The 15867-nt window shown below is 44.2% G+C and overlaps 1 protein-coding gene across 1 annotated transcript; it reads right to left on the bottom strand.

The window, feature by feature from the left end:
• Positions 1-4168: 4168 nt before the first annotated feature.
• LOC104551902 (protein FAM162A) lies at positions 4169-9121 on the bottom strand. Its single transcript, XM_010202905.2, has 4 exons — positions 8573-9121; positions 7197-7302; positions 5763-5871; positions 4169-5114 (listed from the first exon to the last, which is right to left on the bottom strand). The coding sequence occupies exons 1-4, from the start codon at positions 8703-8705 to the stop codon at positions 5007-5009; spliced, it is 456 nt and encodes a 151-aa protein (XP_010201207.2). The 5' UTR covers positions 8706-9121; the 3' UTR covers positions 4169-5006.
• Positions 9122-15867: the final 6746 nt, after the last annotated feature.

Here is a 15867-nt window from a genome sequence, read left to right as displayed (position 1 = left end):
ATACCACAGCTGCACAGGCAGCTCCTTGCTCATTCCTGCAGAGTTTCAGCAGCCCTGCAGCATCCCACTGCCTGTGTGTGGGCTCACACCACAGCAGCCCCCAGCTCACAGCATCCCCTGTGCCACCTGCACAACACTGGCAGGAGAAGAAAAAAGGGAAATGAGTAGGAGAGAACAACACACAATAGTTGTATTTTTGCTTGGCATTAAGGTTTGTTTGTCAAGTAAAATTGCCCTCTCATGGGGCTTAGAGCTCTGAAATGCTCAGATATTTAACTGCCTACCTTTCATCCTTTCAAGGTTTACTCCAGCCTGTTCTGGAGATTGTTCCATCCCCCCTGGAGCAGCGTTGCTTTAATGACATCTTTACAGCCCTAATGCATGTCCTTGGTAAAGATTATAGCCCTGCTGTGAGAAATTTGCTGTAGGACAATGATGAAATAGCTACTGGGGAGCTGGGAGTTGGTGCAATTCACAGTGCACCACGTGAGTTGTGTTTGTGTTCTCACATTCTGTGAAAACAGAAACATGAACCATTAGGAATGATTATAATTAGCATATGACTAATTCATTGGGCTATTTTGGTTTCCATTTCATTTAGAAAGTGTCTCAGGACTACACATCATCTGAGAGAAGTGTGTTACAGACCAGCATGTACATCCCTCCATTTTCTGGTCTAGTCTCAGTGGCAGTTCTGATAACTCTACTCATGCTACAGAGCATACACAAGCCATGAGTAAGCCCAACTCTTTCCTTAGGAGGTTCTGCTCCAGACTGATCCCCTCCCTATGGCAAGCCCTCATATGCCCAGAGAACAGCAGCCTCTGCCCAGATAGCTCAAGCTTTGAGTCCATTTGTGGAGTAATGCAGTGCTGCAGAGGAAGAGTTAGATCCCAGCTTTAGGTTTCCACAAAGCAAGTTATCTCATTCACAGACAAGGTGTGCAGCCAGCTATGCTACAGCACTGAGGTTTGGGTCTGGATCCTTCATAGGGCAAAGAAATTAAATGGTCAGGTCATTTCAGAGCCCTTCAGGAGCTACCCACTCATCCCATGACTGTCACAGAGATTATGCAATAAGCCAAACAGCACTAATGACCATCAAGCTACTTAACCATGGAAAATTGCTTAAATGCTACCTCAATGTGTTAATGAATGATCCATTAATTAATTGAAATTATTGAACATTGGCCTTGCTTTCCTGTGAGGCCAGAATGGCTTTGTGCTGAATCCAAGCAGCAGAGTGGTGTTTCAGCCATCTCTGAAGTCACAATGGGCACAAGGATCCCGGATACCTGTGGGCCAGCAGCAGCCGGCGCGTGTTTGCTGCAACAACATTGAGCAAAGGAGAGGGCATGAGGCTGCTGCAAGCTGGAAAGATCTTTGTGGTAGAAGATAAGAGCTCCCTTTACTAACCCAAACCATCGTTGCATCTCACTCAGAGGAGACCTTCAACCTTGAAGCTCCTTTGAAAGGACCCCTGGCAGTGCAAGAACCAGAGTGGACTTGCAGCTACCAGCTGGCTGTGCTACTCCTGCAGGGTCTGGTGTCCTGGGCACAGAGAGCAAATTTCTGATGCATAACCACTGTGCTTTTTAATTTTTCACAGTAGTCAGTAGAGTCTGGAAAGCTTTTACACCTTTTCTTTCTGCAAAAGTACTAGATTATTGATTCTGTGCTAAAACAAGAACAAACAATCTATTTGTGCTGCTTACCAATATGGTAAATCACTTGATACAAGAATGAATTCAGTGCAGTGTCAATCACTTAAGTGGCCAGTAAGCCAGTGATACCCACCAAGACACAGTTAGAAACTACAGGTGCTTTGAACAGAGCAGGAATCCAACTGTAGATGAGAGCCAACTGGTGACACACAGGGAAGAGTTGAGATGGATGCTTTGTGTTCCCTGTTAAAGACGATGTCCAATGCCTGGAAGCTGAAGCTGAGTGCATTCAGCCTTAAAATAAGCAACAGTTTCCCAGCTTGGTGGCTGAAAGAACAGGCAAGTCTTTAAAATGAGATCTTTCTGGATGGCAATATTTCACGTGCACCCAGGGAGAGTCCTTTGCAAGCACAGGATCACATAAGAAATCAAGTGTCACTAGAAACTCCAGAGCAGGTCAAAAAGAGAGTTAAAATGGGGAAGAAACTGAAATGTCCTGAGCTCAGGCTTTCCCATCTCACACCTTTTCTTCAAGGCACTGGGACATTGAAGTTGCAGAGCCTCCCATATGAGTTTGATCCCATCACATTAGTAGAGGAAAGCTTGAGTCTCTGGAAATGACTGCAACTTCAAAATGGGTGGGTGATAAACTTAATCTATAGCCAGAAGGAACTACAGCACTGATTTTAATGGAAGCAGAATTAGATCAACTCCAACTTCTAGGGAAAATTTTCCCCAATAATTGTCATTGTAATGCAAATCTCTGTGCCACCAGCCCTCTGTTAACCATTTCCATAGAGCAGTTTATTAAAATGGCAAACATCCTGCAGGGAAGGAAACATTCTTTCCTCCCAGTACAGAGCAGTAAATGAGTTAAAAGTTGAACGGACTCACCCCTGGTCTCTCTGAGCTTTGTGGCAAAACAGCATCCCCTCAGCTTCATCCAATGCCTCAGAAAAGAGACAGCCCTTCATACTATCCTCAGGGCCAAAATGGGGAAATATAGGGCATAGTACTAAAAAGGAAAGAAGAGCACCTACCTCATAACAACTCCCATCCCTTCTTTAAATGACTGGGGCATCAGGTGTGACACTGAACCAATATAGATGGGAGGGGAAATAAAAAACCCCACACAGGCACAAGATGGTGAGAAACAGCCAATTATACATTCAGGAAGCTGTGTTAATTAGAAGCTTTTCAAGAGGAGAGTCAAAGGACTTTGCAAACACAGGTGGAAATGGATTTTAACAAGCAGCCACAAGTCCCAGTGTTGGAGAGGCATCAGCAGTGCAATGTCCTTTGCTGGTATCTCCAGTAGCTCCATGGGGTGGTTGCACCAGCACCAGCAGCTACCTGTCAGCAATTAGTGTAACAGATTTCTGGGAAACACTTTGAAATCAAACTGAATAATCACATAGCCAAGACTGGTAAAGGATTATTCCTTACACGATGGTCATAGCTCTTTGTGAGAGCCTAAAAGCACATGGGGCATCTGATGGCTCAGAAGCAGCTCATCATAAACATCTCAGGGAGGAGGAATTGTTTTTTCTTTCTTCCTGTCGAGGGTGTGCACTACAGCAGCTTTATATACTAGTCAACAGAGACCTGGGCTGTTAAAGAGGATTTGATAATAGCTCACACCAACAACAGTTTTGGGGTATTTTTTTTCCCTCATGCAGAGAGTGGAACAAGTCACAATTAATTTGCTGTTTCTTTACCTGTGTTTATGGTCATCTCCTTCCCTGGTTAAGCCAGGGAAGCTCAGGACATAAATGTACATTTGTTTATGAGCATTGAAGTGGGTTCCTTTAAGTATTACATGCTGCTGCTTAAAAAGATCACATGAAAGCCATTTAAGAATTCAAAACAAAACAAAGTCTGAGAGTATGACCAAGAGCTGTGTTAGTTTATCCCCAGATGAGCACTAACTTTAGGGTAATTCTTGCTGTTTATTGCACTAACCAAGAAAAGGAGGTCATGTAAAATGAAAAAGCCCATATTATCTATGCAGGCAAAAGTGCCTTTTCAGCAGAGACTTGTTCACTCTCTGCTTGTCCTAGAACATTATTTTCACTTCCCTGAGATGTACTTTGTGAGGAATACTACAGGGAACAGACATCACTTTTGGTGAACTGTTCTGCACTGGGCTGTGAGTTGGAAAAAAACAACTGCAGCCAGTGAGCTGTGACAGATGTAACATCCCCTCACACACAGTCCTCATCCTCACCACAGTCCCCCCACAGGGTGTGCAACCTTGCAAAGGCCAAACCTTGGTGTGATGCTCAGGACACTGGAGTTCTGAATGATACACAGAGGCTCAGAGCATCAGCACCCACAAGAGTGAACTGCAGACTGCCTTGAAGTTTAAACACTTCATGAAACTGTAACTTTCAATATTTCATTAGAATCTTTCCCATCTGTTAACATCATCCCAGAATGTTTGGTGACACTTTAAATGAAGCTGTGAAGAGATGGGTTTGCTTTAGATGTAATTGGACAGCTGTTTTATTATGAGCTAATGAACCATGATGATTAAAAAGAATCTAGTTTTAGCAAACTATGTATTAACAATTACTCTTGACTCAAATCACAAGTAAGCAAGTGCTAGAGAACTTTCATGACAGTGACTTGAAGCAGAAGATGAAAAATCAGAACCAGTGAGGTGCAACAGGACAAGAGATGCCTCCAGGCCAGGATCCCTGCACCAGGCATGTATTCTCCAGGCTGCCCTGCAGCAACAAAACCACATCACAACCATCTCCTATGGCCCAAAGCTTCTTTTGGTCCAAATCAGATGTTACAGTCTGCTCACTTCATCTTCCCAGTCCCTCTTCATACTCACATCTCCCCTCTTCCTCAGCCACGGGATACTGCAAGGGGCTGGGGATGGAGGGAGGTACAGTGATGGCAGCAGACCCAGACGTAGAGATGCTTGACCTCTTTGTGGTTGGAAAACATATTTCAGACTCCTTTTCCCCTCTGCCCTAGGTGACTTTGGCCAAGGCTGTTTGCCCTAGATGCATTGCACAGAATGGGATGTTTTCTGTTGTCAGGCCACATCTTTCCTGGCTACAAGAAGACAGCCCCATGGCCACACTTTCCAGTTTAGAAGAGATTTATGTCTTTCAGATGAATTCAGTGCCAAAGACCAAAGGCCACAGCAAGCAGCTGGTGAAGTTCCTATAGAAGTTTCTCAGTTTGTATAGAGTGTTGTTTTAAGGAGTAGAACCTTTGTCCTGAGAGAATTTCAGTGAAAAAGCTCTGAAGAGTGAAATGAAGACTGGTACAAGCGCCACGTGTGAAAATCACTTATGTCCTGCTGCTAAAAGAAATCTGTTCCAAATCACTGTGGCTTCCCAACAGCTGCCTCCTGATCTTTCTCCACTTCAGCCTTCCATTTGGCCTTCTTTTCTATGTTCATCTTCAGCAGCGTATGGTCCTTTTTAGCAGCCTTGAAAAGAAATGCTGGGAATCATTGCAAGCACACATTTCCCACCACTACATTTCCCCATGTTTGCACCACTTGCTTTGACATCCTACTGTCCTTATTTGATATCTTGCAGTGATAGAAGTTAATGTGATTCCCTCATTTTACCAAATTCCCAGCATTTGCAGGAAAATTACACTATAAATTGTTTACAGGTCCACTGGGACATGCAAGTCAGGCTGGAGACTCTCCTTCCCCACCTAGGGATGGGAAGAAGCAAGTGTCACAGCTTCTCATGGCCATGGTGGCATGCAGGCTTAGGGGGCAGGACTGCTGAAGCCTCAATGTCACAGAGGCAGAGCAGGACCAGGCACCACAGACATTGCCTGAGCTACTCCACAACCTTTGGCCTGACCTCTTGCTGAGACAGCATGATACACAGCACTGCACTGCATGAATTAATGGCAAAGTGGGTCAGAAGGAATATATTAACCATCAAGTTTTGCTCCCACATGCCAATTTCACCTCCAGAGAGCGAGGTGTTACAGATCCTGTGCCAATATTGCTTATACAGACTTCTCAAACCTATCTGCCACCCAGGCACTTATTTACAAAAAGACCATACATTGAGCACATGTTAAGTGGATCAGTTCACCTAGAAACAATACTCACTTCTTTGCCTGTGATTACCATGGCCAAACATCCCAGCAAGGTCAGTGCAATCATGATGTAGCAAACCTTTATCCTGACGCTGTTCCTTGCAGCGTCGAGGACCTCGGACCTGCAGAGGATAGAGCAGAGTTTCCATCCTGCAGCAGCATGTGTGAAATGAGATCATGGGGAGCTGGATAATGAATCCTCAGGTCTTCCAGCAACTGCTTATTAAAGTAACAATGTGTTTCAGCCTTCTCTTTCTGCAAGTGCTTAGAGGAGGACTCAAAAAATTAGGTAATGGAGGAAGGATTTAGCCACCTTCCCACACAGGTGGGAAATTCCTGCTCCCAAGTCATCAGTGACAACGTGAATAGCAAATCCTGCTCTTCTGCCTTCTTTTATTGCATATGAGACTGAAAAGTGACTTAAAAAATGACAGGGACAGGGAAGTCTTTCATGATACTGGAATTCCAAGGGGACTTTGAGCGCTGTAAGGCAGTTCATGGCATGATGCACATCACCGGGAGACCCTGGGGCTGTGCCACCAGAGCCAGGCAATGCCATCCTCAGTGGAATAAAAGCACGTGCATGACATTTTGGCTAAGAGCAACAGAGAGTTTTCACATAGTGAAGAGGCACAGCAAGTAGTGAGTGGGTCTGTGGCCATGTCCCCATCCCAGCAGCAGGCAGTGCATTGCAGCCCTGTCCCATTGCATTATAGCCCTCTGCCAAGCAGCTGGCACCAACACCACAATCTGACCCAGCTGGGTTGGAGTAGAGGACTACATCATCCATGCAGGTTTATCTTCCCAAGCAGCTGAACAGCCACAGTCATCACAGAGAAATCTCCACCACCTCCCATGTGTGGCTCATAGCATCTATCCAACAATGCCCAGAGATGTGAGGAGATTATTGCAGATGTCTCTCACCAAAGCTGTGTATAGCCCCAACTTATCTTTAAAAGTTATACAGCATTTTTGCATTTATGCAGATCATCCTTAATGTAATCTCTAAATACATGAAGAAAAAGATGGCTGTCAGAGTGAGTCAGTATGGATTCACCAAGGGGAAATTCTGCCTGACCAACCTGACAGCCTTCTATAATGGCATGACTGGCTGGGTAGATGAGGGGAGAGCAGGGGATGTCCTCTACCTTGACTTCAGAAAGGCCTTTAACACTGTCTCCCATAACATCCTTATTAGAAAGATCAGACAGTGTGGGTTGGATGAGTGGATGGTGAGTTGGATCAAGAGCTGGCTGAATGCCAGAGCCCAGAGGGTGGTGATCAACGAACCCGAGTCAAGTTGGAAGCCTATGGCCAGAGGAGTTCCACAGGGGTCAGTTTTGAGGCCAGTCTTGTTCAACATCTTCATCAACGACCCAGATGAAGTGACTGAGTGTACCCTCAGCATGTTCACATCCAAAAGCATCAGACAAACAGGTATACTTACGATATATGCTTGGGAATGTCCTCCTCCTTTTTAAAGCGTCCTGCCCATACTAACACCTTTTTATCAAAATCTGTAGGCCTCCTGTCAATTTTGAAAGCTTTGTAACCTGTAAGAGATTTCATAAGAGAAAACCAATGGGCTAAGCTTAAAGAAGTGGAAAAAACTTGTCGTTACAGTGGGAAGAGGACTGAAGGTTTGGAATGGTGCTTTTCTATTCTGTGAGAGCCAAATGTGCTTTCTACTGTCAAAAAGACTCAGCAGCTGGTGTGAGATGCTTTGTTACACTTGCAGTTTATTTCATTTTGGATTTTTTTCCCTTTAGTTTAGGTAGATTTAAAAATTAAAAACCTTTTCAGATCTTCCTGATTAAGGGAGGGAAGGGATTTTGAGACTGAAGTCACCCAAGGCCACATCATGCTCTCAGCCTGCTAGCATCGTGCTTTTAAATGGCCCCACTAGTGAGTTAAGCAAACTGCCAGCAACACTAATAACTCCTCAACAGCATCTCCTTTTGAAAGTGCTGATAGACAGACAAGGCCTGTTAAAATGCAGCCTGGTGGGAAGCTGGCAGTTTGTCTCATGCAAACTGTGTAGCATCTTACTGTACTCTAAGTGATGATACATTATATCTCACTAGCCTACCACAGTGATGCCATTAGCATGCTGTCACCCTAAGCACAGTGAGAAAGGGATTATGTCTCCTCTTGATGGAAACAAGCCCAATGGCAGGCAATGATGAGGGCAGTGGCAGGGAGACCCTGCCCTTCAGCCTCTTCTTCTCTATGCTAAACATCCCCAGCTTCCTCATCTGCAGCTGCTCCTCATCAGACTTGTGCTCCAGACCCTTCACCGGTTTTATTGTCTTTCTCTGGATATGTTCCAGAACCTCAGTGTCTTTCTCATAGTGAGGGGCCCAAAACTGAACACAATGTTTGAGGTACAGCCTCACCAGTGATGACTGCAGGGGAACAATCACTGCTCTGGTCCTGCTGGCCACACTATTTGTGATGCAAGCCAGGATGCCACCGGCTTTCTCAACCACCTGGGCACACTGTTGGCTCACATTCAATCAGCTGTCATCACCATGCACCAATCCTCCTCCCAAAACCTGGCACCTGGCGAGGAGGAGGAGCATTTGTTCATTTGTTTTTACATTAACAGATTTTCTGACAAAAGGTAAGCTTTTGTGTTGGCTGCCACAGAAAGAGGACTATTTAACTCAAAAGGCTTTATCTGTGGGTACTGTGCAAACCAGAGCTCTCAATTTGCTCCTTGTCTGGGCAGAGAGAACAAGGGTCATTTTCTCATCTTTTCCTGCAAATGCCCTTTCCCTTCATACTGCAGCATGAAACAGCCACCAAAGCCTTTCCACTCACCTCGATCAGGTGTCTGCAAAGCCGTGTCCTGGGCACTCTTTCCTTGGTTGCCGACAGCCCTGGCAGGGTGCAGGTCTGGCTGAGCCACCAGCCACCAGTGCCGGGGGCTGCGACCCAGCAGCCGCCACAGCATCCCACCACTGGCCTGGCAGCACGCAGGCGGCTGGCAGGGGCCTAGAAGGCTGCTTCTAGGAGTTATCAATGCAACACTACCCCTTCCTGTCAGAAGGGAGTAGCATTTCCAGCCTGGCTGCCAACAGGTTTTGCTGGCGTCACAGTGACTAGTCAAACTTATCACCTCTGTTTACTAAAACACACCTTGTGAGCTGGGCGGGCAGAGGACGCCCTGGGCCAGCTCAAGCCTAGTCTGGGCTCTGCCCCAGGTGCTCAAGCCCATGGACCTGTTCAGGAGAGCAATAAGTATTTACATTAGAGTCTCAGTTCTTACTATGGTAGGACTAAAATAGGACAGTGTGCTGTATTTCCCGAAAGACAGGCTTAGTGACTGCCAATTATAACAGCCAGTTAAGCTGTTAGAGTTCTGAATTGTTCTCAGCTAAAAAAAATCATCTTGCACATCAGTTTTTGAAGAGGAACAGTGCTTCTCCTGTCTCAGAATAAATGTGGTTTGGCAGAAGGAAACTAAAGCCAATGCTCATGGCTGAAAATGTAGACATGAGTCCATCTCACATCCAGGCTGCAAACTTTCCCAGCAAAGAGATGTATCTCAGATATATTTCAATCAGTAAACTAAGAAATTATGTCCAGAACCTCAGGTGATGTAGTATTTGTCAGTCAGTAAAACCAGCATTGAAATGTAGCAGCACCTATAAAGTATTTGCCCTCTCTGAATTCAATCTCCACAAAGTCTGGATAGTGCTGGATGTTTTCTATAACATCAGCTCTTTTAGCCAGAGAATGAACCAAAACCAATGCTATTTTATCACTTGGACATTTCTCCTACATTTTTCACAAAATTCTCCCTGATGGGTGAGGAAATGGAAATGCAAAAATGTAAACTACTTGTCTCATTTGGAGCAGCAGGGTATTTACTCTCCTTAGACATACAAGGTTCTAAAACTGATTTACAGCTAGGGAAAAAGATTCCATTTGAAAAGGAAGAAGCTGTTGCCAAAGGGAAGATTTTCAGAACTATCTAGTAATATTATCAAATGTAATATTGCAGACAATCAAAGTGTCTCTAAGAGCCAGGAGAGGAACTGGGAGGACTAAAGCTCAGGATGTTGGCAAGGATATTCTTTAAGGGTTGTGAGGATGAAAGGTGCAAGACATTCAACTCCAGCAACCCAGCTCCCGGCCTCAAGGAAGAACTCTGCCATCTATAGAGACTTCTTATGATGGTTTGAGAACACAAAAATATTGATAGTGAGGAAAGAAGAAACTCACAGCAATTACAAACATTTTTTCCCCTTTCATGAAAGCTCCACAATGCAGCTGGACATAACGAAATGTGTTCAGCTTAATTTGCTTATAATTTAGTAAAGCAAATGAGATCCATTTCCAGATTAGGAACCCACACAGAAAATAAATGGTGGTTTGAGCTTCCAGCTGCAAATGAGACCTGCAAACAAGCAGAAAACAGTGTATGTGATTATGCTGGAAGAAGCAGATGAGAAACCTGGTAAAGTCACTGGGGATATTTGTATCCTGCTCAGAATTCCCCTGGGGAGAGATGGGTGTGAGGACCAAAGGTGTATTTCTAGCATGAGCTTTACAGGGCTCAGCACCCCTAAGCATCACTACAGGCCCCCTTCTCACCTTGCAGAAGGGCTGCTGAATAGAGAGGAGGCACTGTAGCTGTGGACATCCCTCAGCCAGGGAGGCAGGAGGGTCTGGGGGCAGTTGACAGGCCGTGCTGCCACAATGTCCACCTCGCAGCTGCAGCTGCCTGAAGCCAGGGGACTCTGGCCCTGCAGAGCACTAGAGCACTGTCATTTTCACAGGCACTCTCTGAAACACTTGTTGCAGAAGTGACAGTCTTTATGTGGTGTCTGCTTATGGATTTGAAGAGGTGAAAAAAAGAGACAATTTTTATTTTATCCCTTTGTTTCTCAATTGTGAAGAAAATCACAGGGTTTACAGGTCTCCAGTGCTTATCCACCATAGGGCTGCCAGTTGTTTTGTCCAGCTAAACACCAGCTACAGCTGTATTAATCACATCTACTGTGAGAAAAAAAACCCTACAAAACACTTCAGGATATATTATGCCAGCATTATTATGCCAGGTACTCAGGAAACCACAAAAGTGGATACTCGCTCCGGAATTTTACTCATTTCTCCAGCACTGTGAATGTGTAATGCCAGGGTGAGTTTTACTGCAGTGAATGGAAGAGAATAAAAAGCTGTAGACACCACTGTGTTAGGAAATCAAGCTTTCCCTCATGCACTGTGGGTCTCTGTCTGACCCAGAGCATCTTGAATCCCTTCTTGAACAGCAGAGAGATGCAGAATGCCCTTAAACCAAGATAACCTTGTATGCAGACTTAGATGTCTTTAGAGATGTTTTGTGTCTAGCCCAGTACATGCACATACTGCCCTGCCCAGGTTACAAAACATCTTCATGAAGCTCATCCATTCACCCTCTCACCAAGTAATCACTTGGTACCCGTCAGTGACTCATCAGCAGAGTGCAACCACTATTTCATAACCACTAAGCTCACAGGCAGACAGTTCTAGTATAACAGTAACAACTTATTCAGAAATGCAGAATTAGCAAAACTAGGCTTAAAACACCATCTTATCCTCCTCTTACATCCTTCTGCCAGGAGGAGAGTGGGACCCCAGCAAGCCCCTTACAGTATAGAGAGCAACTCACACACTGACTAGCTATACAGACATCTCCCAGGCTTTCTCTGACCCTCCCTGTGAAGGGAGAACAGAGATCTGAAGGGTTTTGAGTTACAAAGGAGCAGGTTGGCTCAGTGTGGTCTGCAGCTGTGGCAATGGTGCAGACTTTTGGCATTTCTGTTTTCTGTGCAAGAGTGATCTGGAGTTCTAGCACTTTCTGTTTACTGGTGCCAACACTGAAGATGGAAAGCTAAACACAAAATCTGACAGTACCCCATCCTGGTTCTGCACATCTTCACACCCCTTCTGCCACCTTGGACTCTGAACTCTGTTCTCACAGCTGCCTCCAAGGCAGGGACTAGCAGCCATTCTTCCCCTCTCTCGATATACACAAACCTCTTAGAGGACCTGGAAGGCAATGTAAAATCCATTTGCTACTTGTAAAAATCCATAGTTCTTTGATTGTGGCTGACTTTATGCCATCATTCCCAGTACCTTAACTCTGGTTATTGTCAGCCTATTGCAGTAATGAGAGACTTGGAGTTGGGTTCTCTTCACCTGCTCTGTTTTCTGGCTTCAACAGACACAGCAATGAAAGTTTATTCCTCCAGAAGTTCCAGGTTCCTCCTCATCACATTACATCTCCTGGTTGATTTTCACAAGATTGCACAACTAACTTCTTTGGTCATATACACAAAAGCATTAATAGGAGTGTTCAACTGGAAAGCAGTATTACTCTTTAAGCCTGTTTTCATGTGCAGTGTCCTCAAAATCAAATGGCTTACCATCAGGCTGTGGTTTGCATGCCATGCAAACTTTTTTTGCATGAAGGCTGTGATGAGGAGCAGAAGATAATCTTATCTTAAAATTCTTTGCCTTCCCCCCATCTAATTAAATATGCAGCAGAGCTCTGTCTTTCTTCCTAGAGGAGATAAACAAGTAGTCCTGGATGGGCTCGATGCTCATGAAATTCTAAGTAAGTCAGGAAATATTCCACCATGAAACTGTGTATTCACCAGCAGCACAATTTAACACAGCAAGAGCAATAAATTGCTTTGAAATGTCTCACTTACCTGCAGATTCCCAGCCCAAGAGCCCATCCCTCCTCTCCAGGGTACCCAGGGAGTTGCACTCCCAGGGCTTCAATTCTCTCCAGGAGGTGAGTCACATCATCCCCATATTTGGAAATAGTCTACCCTTAGGAAAGTCAAATGCAAATCCCAAGAAGCTAAAAGCTCCTTAACTACTTCTCACCACGACCAAGTCAAATCAAGGGAACAGACACAGCATCTTACAGCAAAACTGTGCTTTAAGGGTTTTCAAAGAGCTCTGAAAACAAGCACCAGCATGAGGCTTTAATCACTTCAGGACACTCAGATTCCTTTTTTTCATAATCTGGAGTGTTATCAATAAAACAAGGCATCTTCTAAAGTACAGCAGTGACAATGAAGAAGTCCCTCTCCTCTTTCAGCTTTGCTTAAAAATAACATAAAACCATGATTTCTCTATCCAGTTACTGAAAGGTCTTGCATTTTCTACCAATATTGTCTCTATTCCCTCCAATTTGGTGGTATTGTGACCATTTGAAAAATCTTGCCTAGCAACCATAAATAAGACACTAAGCCACACTACTGAAAAAAACAAACAAAAATAATCAAATCCACAAACTCCACTGACTCTGGTAAACCTTGCCTAATTTAGCATCAGATTCTTATTAGGGAAAGGTAGCTGATGTAACACACTGGCATTTTCTACAACAGGAGCAGTCATTTGCCTCAGGTGAAAAGGATTGAGCTTTTCTCTGCCACTAACACAAGGATGAGCAGAATTTGGCCCTGAGTGTGAGAGTCTGAGCAGAGGTGCCCAACATTGCAAGAGTAAGGATCTCCAAATGATCCTTATCTAGGAACATTCATCTTCTCTGCTATTAAGCACATTTATTCTTAGAGGAGTTAAACCCCAATTAACAGCCTGGATGCTTTACTGCTTAAGGTGCCAGTTCTCTTCTGGAACAGCACAAGAACCCACTCCTACCTCTCCTGATGGCAATGGAAGTGCCTACAGACAATGAAAGCTACTGTAGTCTAAGAGGACTTGCTTCACTTGCCACACTTGCTTCATTCCTTTCCATTGGCTGCAGGTTTTTAACTAAAATGCAATAGGATATTTGTTGGACCCAGAATTGTCCTGATAAGAACCAAATTCAGTGGAGCTTGTGATCTGCACCTAAAGCAGCCAACCTCTGCTAACAAACACTAGAGAGGGACAGGGGATGGGTCTGACGTGCCTTGGGTACAAAGTGTAGGATTTATAACAACCGGTGTCAGAAGGACAAAGCTCAAGGGAGCAAAACAAAAGTTAGTCATTGCTCTGGCAAAGCCACAGTGTGACCTTTCCCAGGGTCTGGGATGATCATAGACAATGAAATGGCACATCACCTCCAGTACAGGGTGACCTGGCACATGCAGCAGTTGCCTACCAAGGGGCTGAAACCTGAGGTAGCTGCCTAAGTCCAGCTTCATCATGGAGGATCAGCCAGATAAAAGCAGCAAAGCTCCCAGGACTCACTGGAAATCTTCCAGTGTTCAGGATGTTGTGATGAAATTGCAGATTTTACAATCAAGGTGATTAATGCACTGGTGATCTTTGCACCAGGCCACAATTGGATCATAAACCAAAAATGTGCAAAGCCCTGAAAGGAAAACCAAACCACCAGAATCCTGACAATTTACACCTTGACTCAAGAGTCTGGAGAACCATTTAATTTAAACCTTTTCCATACCTGTTTCCCCAGTCACTTAATGATTTTCTTTCCTGTGAAAAATTGGCATTGTCTTCAAAAAGAGATGCATTTAGAGTTTTTTCAGTGCAGTATTCAACAGTTTAGGAGAAAAAGAAACCTTTTCCCCACACTTGTTTTAATATAAAGATGACTTACATTTTTTTCAGCTCCTGTGGAGAAGTCATGTACCATCCATCAGGCCAATACACCTACTTACAAGCCCCTGCACTCTGGGGTCAAATTTCCCCTTCTAATGACTGGCTGAACATGTATCCAATCAATACAGGAGCAAACACATCTGAGTAACATTGGGAGTCCCACCACTCTGAGGGGTTTGTCCCAGCAATGCACACTACAATAGCCCACAACAAGGCCAGGTGTCTCCATAGACTTATGAACTCTGTCCTAACAATCTCTCTAAAGATGCTGTAAAACTCTTCCAAACACCCCTGAGTGAGACACAGCCTACCTCTAGGTAGGTTTACTCCCAGTAACTTTTATGAGACCAAAGGAGTCATCAGGGAAATGCAGCTCCTAAAAGATGCCTTGTCCTCTAAGGGAAATGAGAGGCTCACCTTGAGAAGATATATAACGATTAGGGGGTTGAGGAGCTGCAGAAAAAGAAATGACATCCTACTTAAAGAGGATTTCACTTTTTCAACAATAATACACATCAGTCCTGCATTTTCTGGACTGTGTCTGTCATGGAAACACATGCACAAAGCCTTTGCAATGAGCTGTCTTACTGAAAGCCTAATTTGTTCAAGAATAGAGGATATCACAAATCACAGAAGCATAGAATTATTTTGGTTAGAAAGGGCCTTTAAGATCATCAGGTCCAAGCCCTAACCTCACACTACCAAGCCCACCACTAAACTAAATCCCCCAGCCCCTCAGCTACACAGCTTTTAAATATTTCCAGTGTGCTTCCTATATTAGGTAGGCAGCACTCATTTGCTTAGACTTCAGTAAAACATCTCACAAAGGTACAAATACCTGGAGAAATGGAGATTCTTAAAAAGAGAGATAAATTGGAGAAGGAAGTGGCTAAAGCAGGGATGGTGTCACCAAGTTCACACAGAGGTTGATGAGAATATCGTCTGGGAAAATTGGATGACTTCAAGGGCTTGTATTGTAGAAATAGGATGAAGAGCACATCGTGCAAGGTCATCTCTTTGGGGCTAAGGATGAGGGTTCCTGGCTGCATTTGTTTAACTTAGGGTAGCTTCAGGCTGCCAAGTGATGTTGCCATGGAAAAAGCAGATGAAATTCTAAGATATACAAGCAAAATCATTCCAGGTTTAGTGCTTTCATATTAGATGTCTGGAACAGACTGCACTGTTCTGCTTTTCTCAAGAAAGTTACTCAGGAGGAAAAGGAATAAATGAAGAAATTAGAGGAATATGTCTTTTTCTTGGCTAACAAATTACACATGGAGAGGTATCATGGTAGATATCAGACCCCGGGCCTGATCATGACAGGGGAAGGTATCACAGAGAAGGAAACTATAGCATCGACATGGAGAAACATAGTAACAGGACTTTTGCCCACTTCTGCAGCACCTTTATTTCATCAACAGAGTTGCCAGTGGCTACTGTGGTCATTCTTGCCTTTCAAAAAACAGGGAAAAATCACATATGCTATTCACAGCACATAGTTATTAAAAAACCAAACCAAAATAAACTGCAAGCAATGTTAAAGAAAC

This window comes from Colius striatus, chromosome 13 (genome assembly GCF_028858725.1).
Source record: "Colius striatus isolate bColStr4 chromosome 13, bColStr4.1.hap1, whole genome shotgun sequence".
NCBI classification, from domain to species: Eukaryota; Metazoa; Chordata; class Aves; order Coliiformes; family Coliidae; genus Colius; species Colius striatus.
Note: the sequence above shows the minus strand (reverse complement) of the source record. Positions and strands in the feature narration are given on the sequence as shown.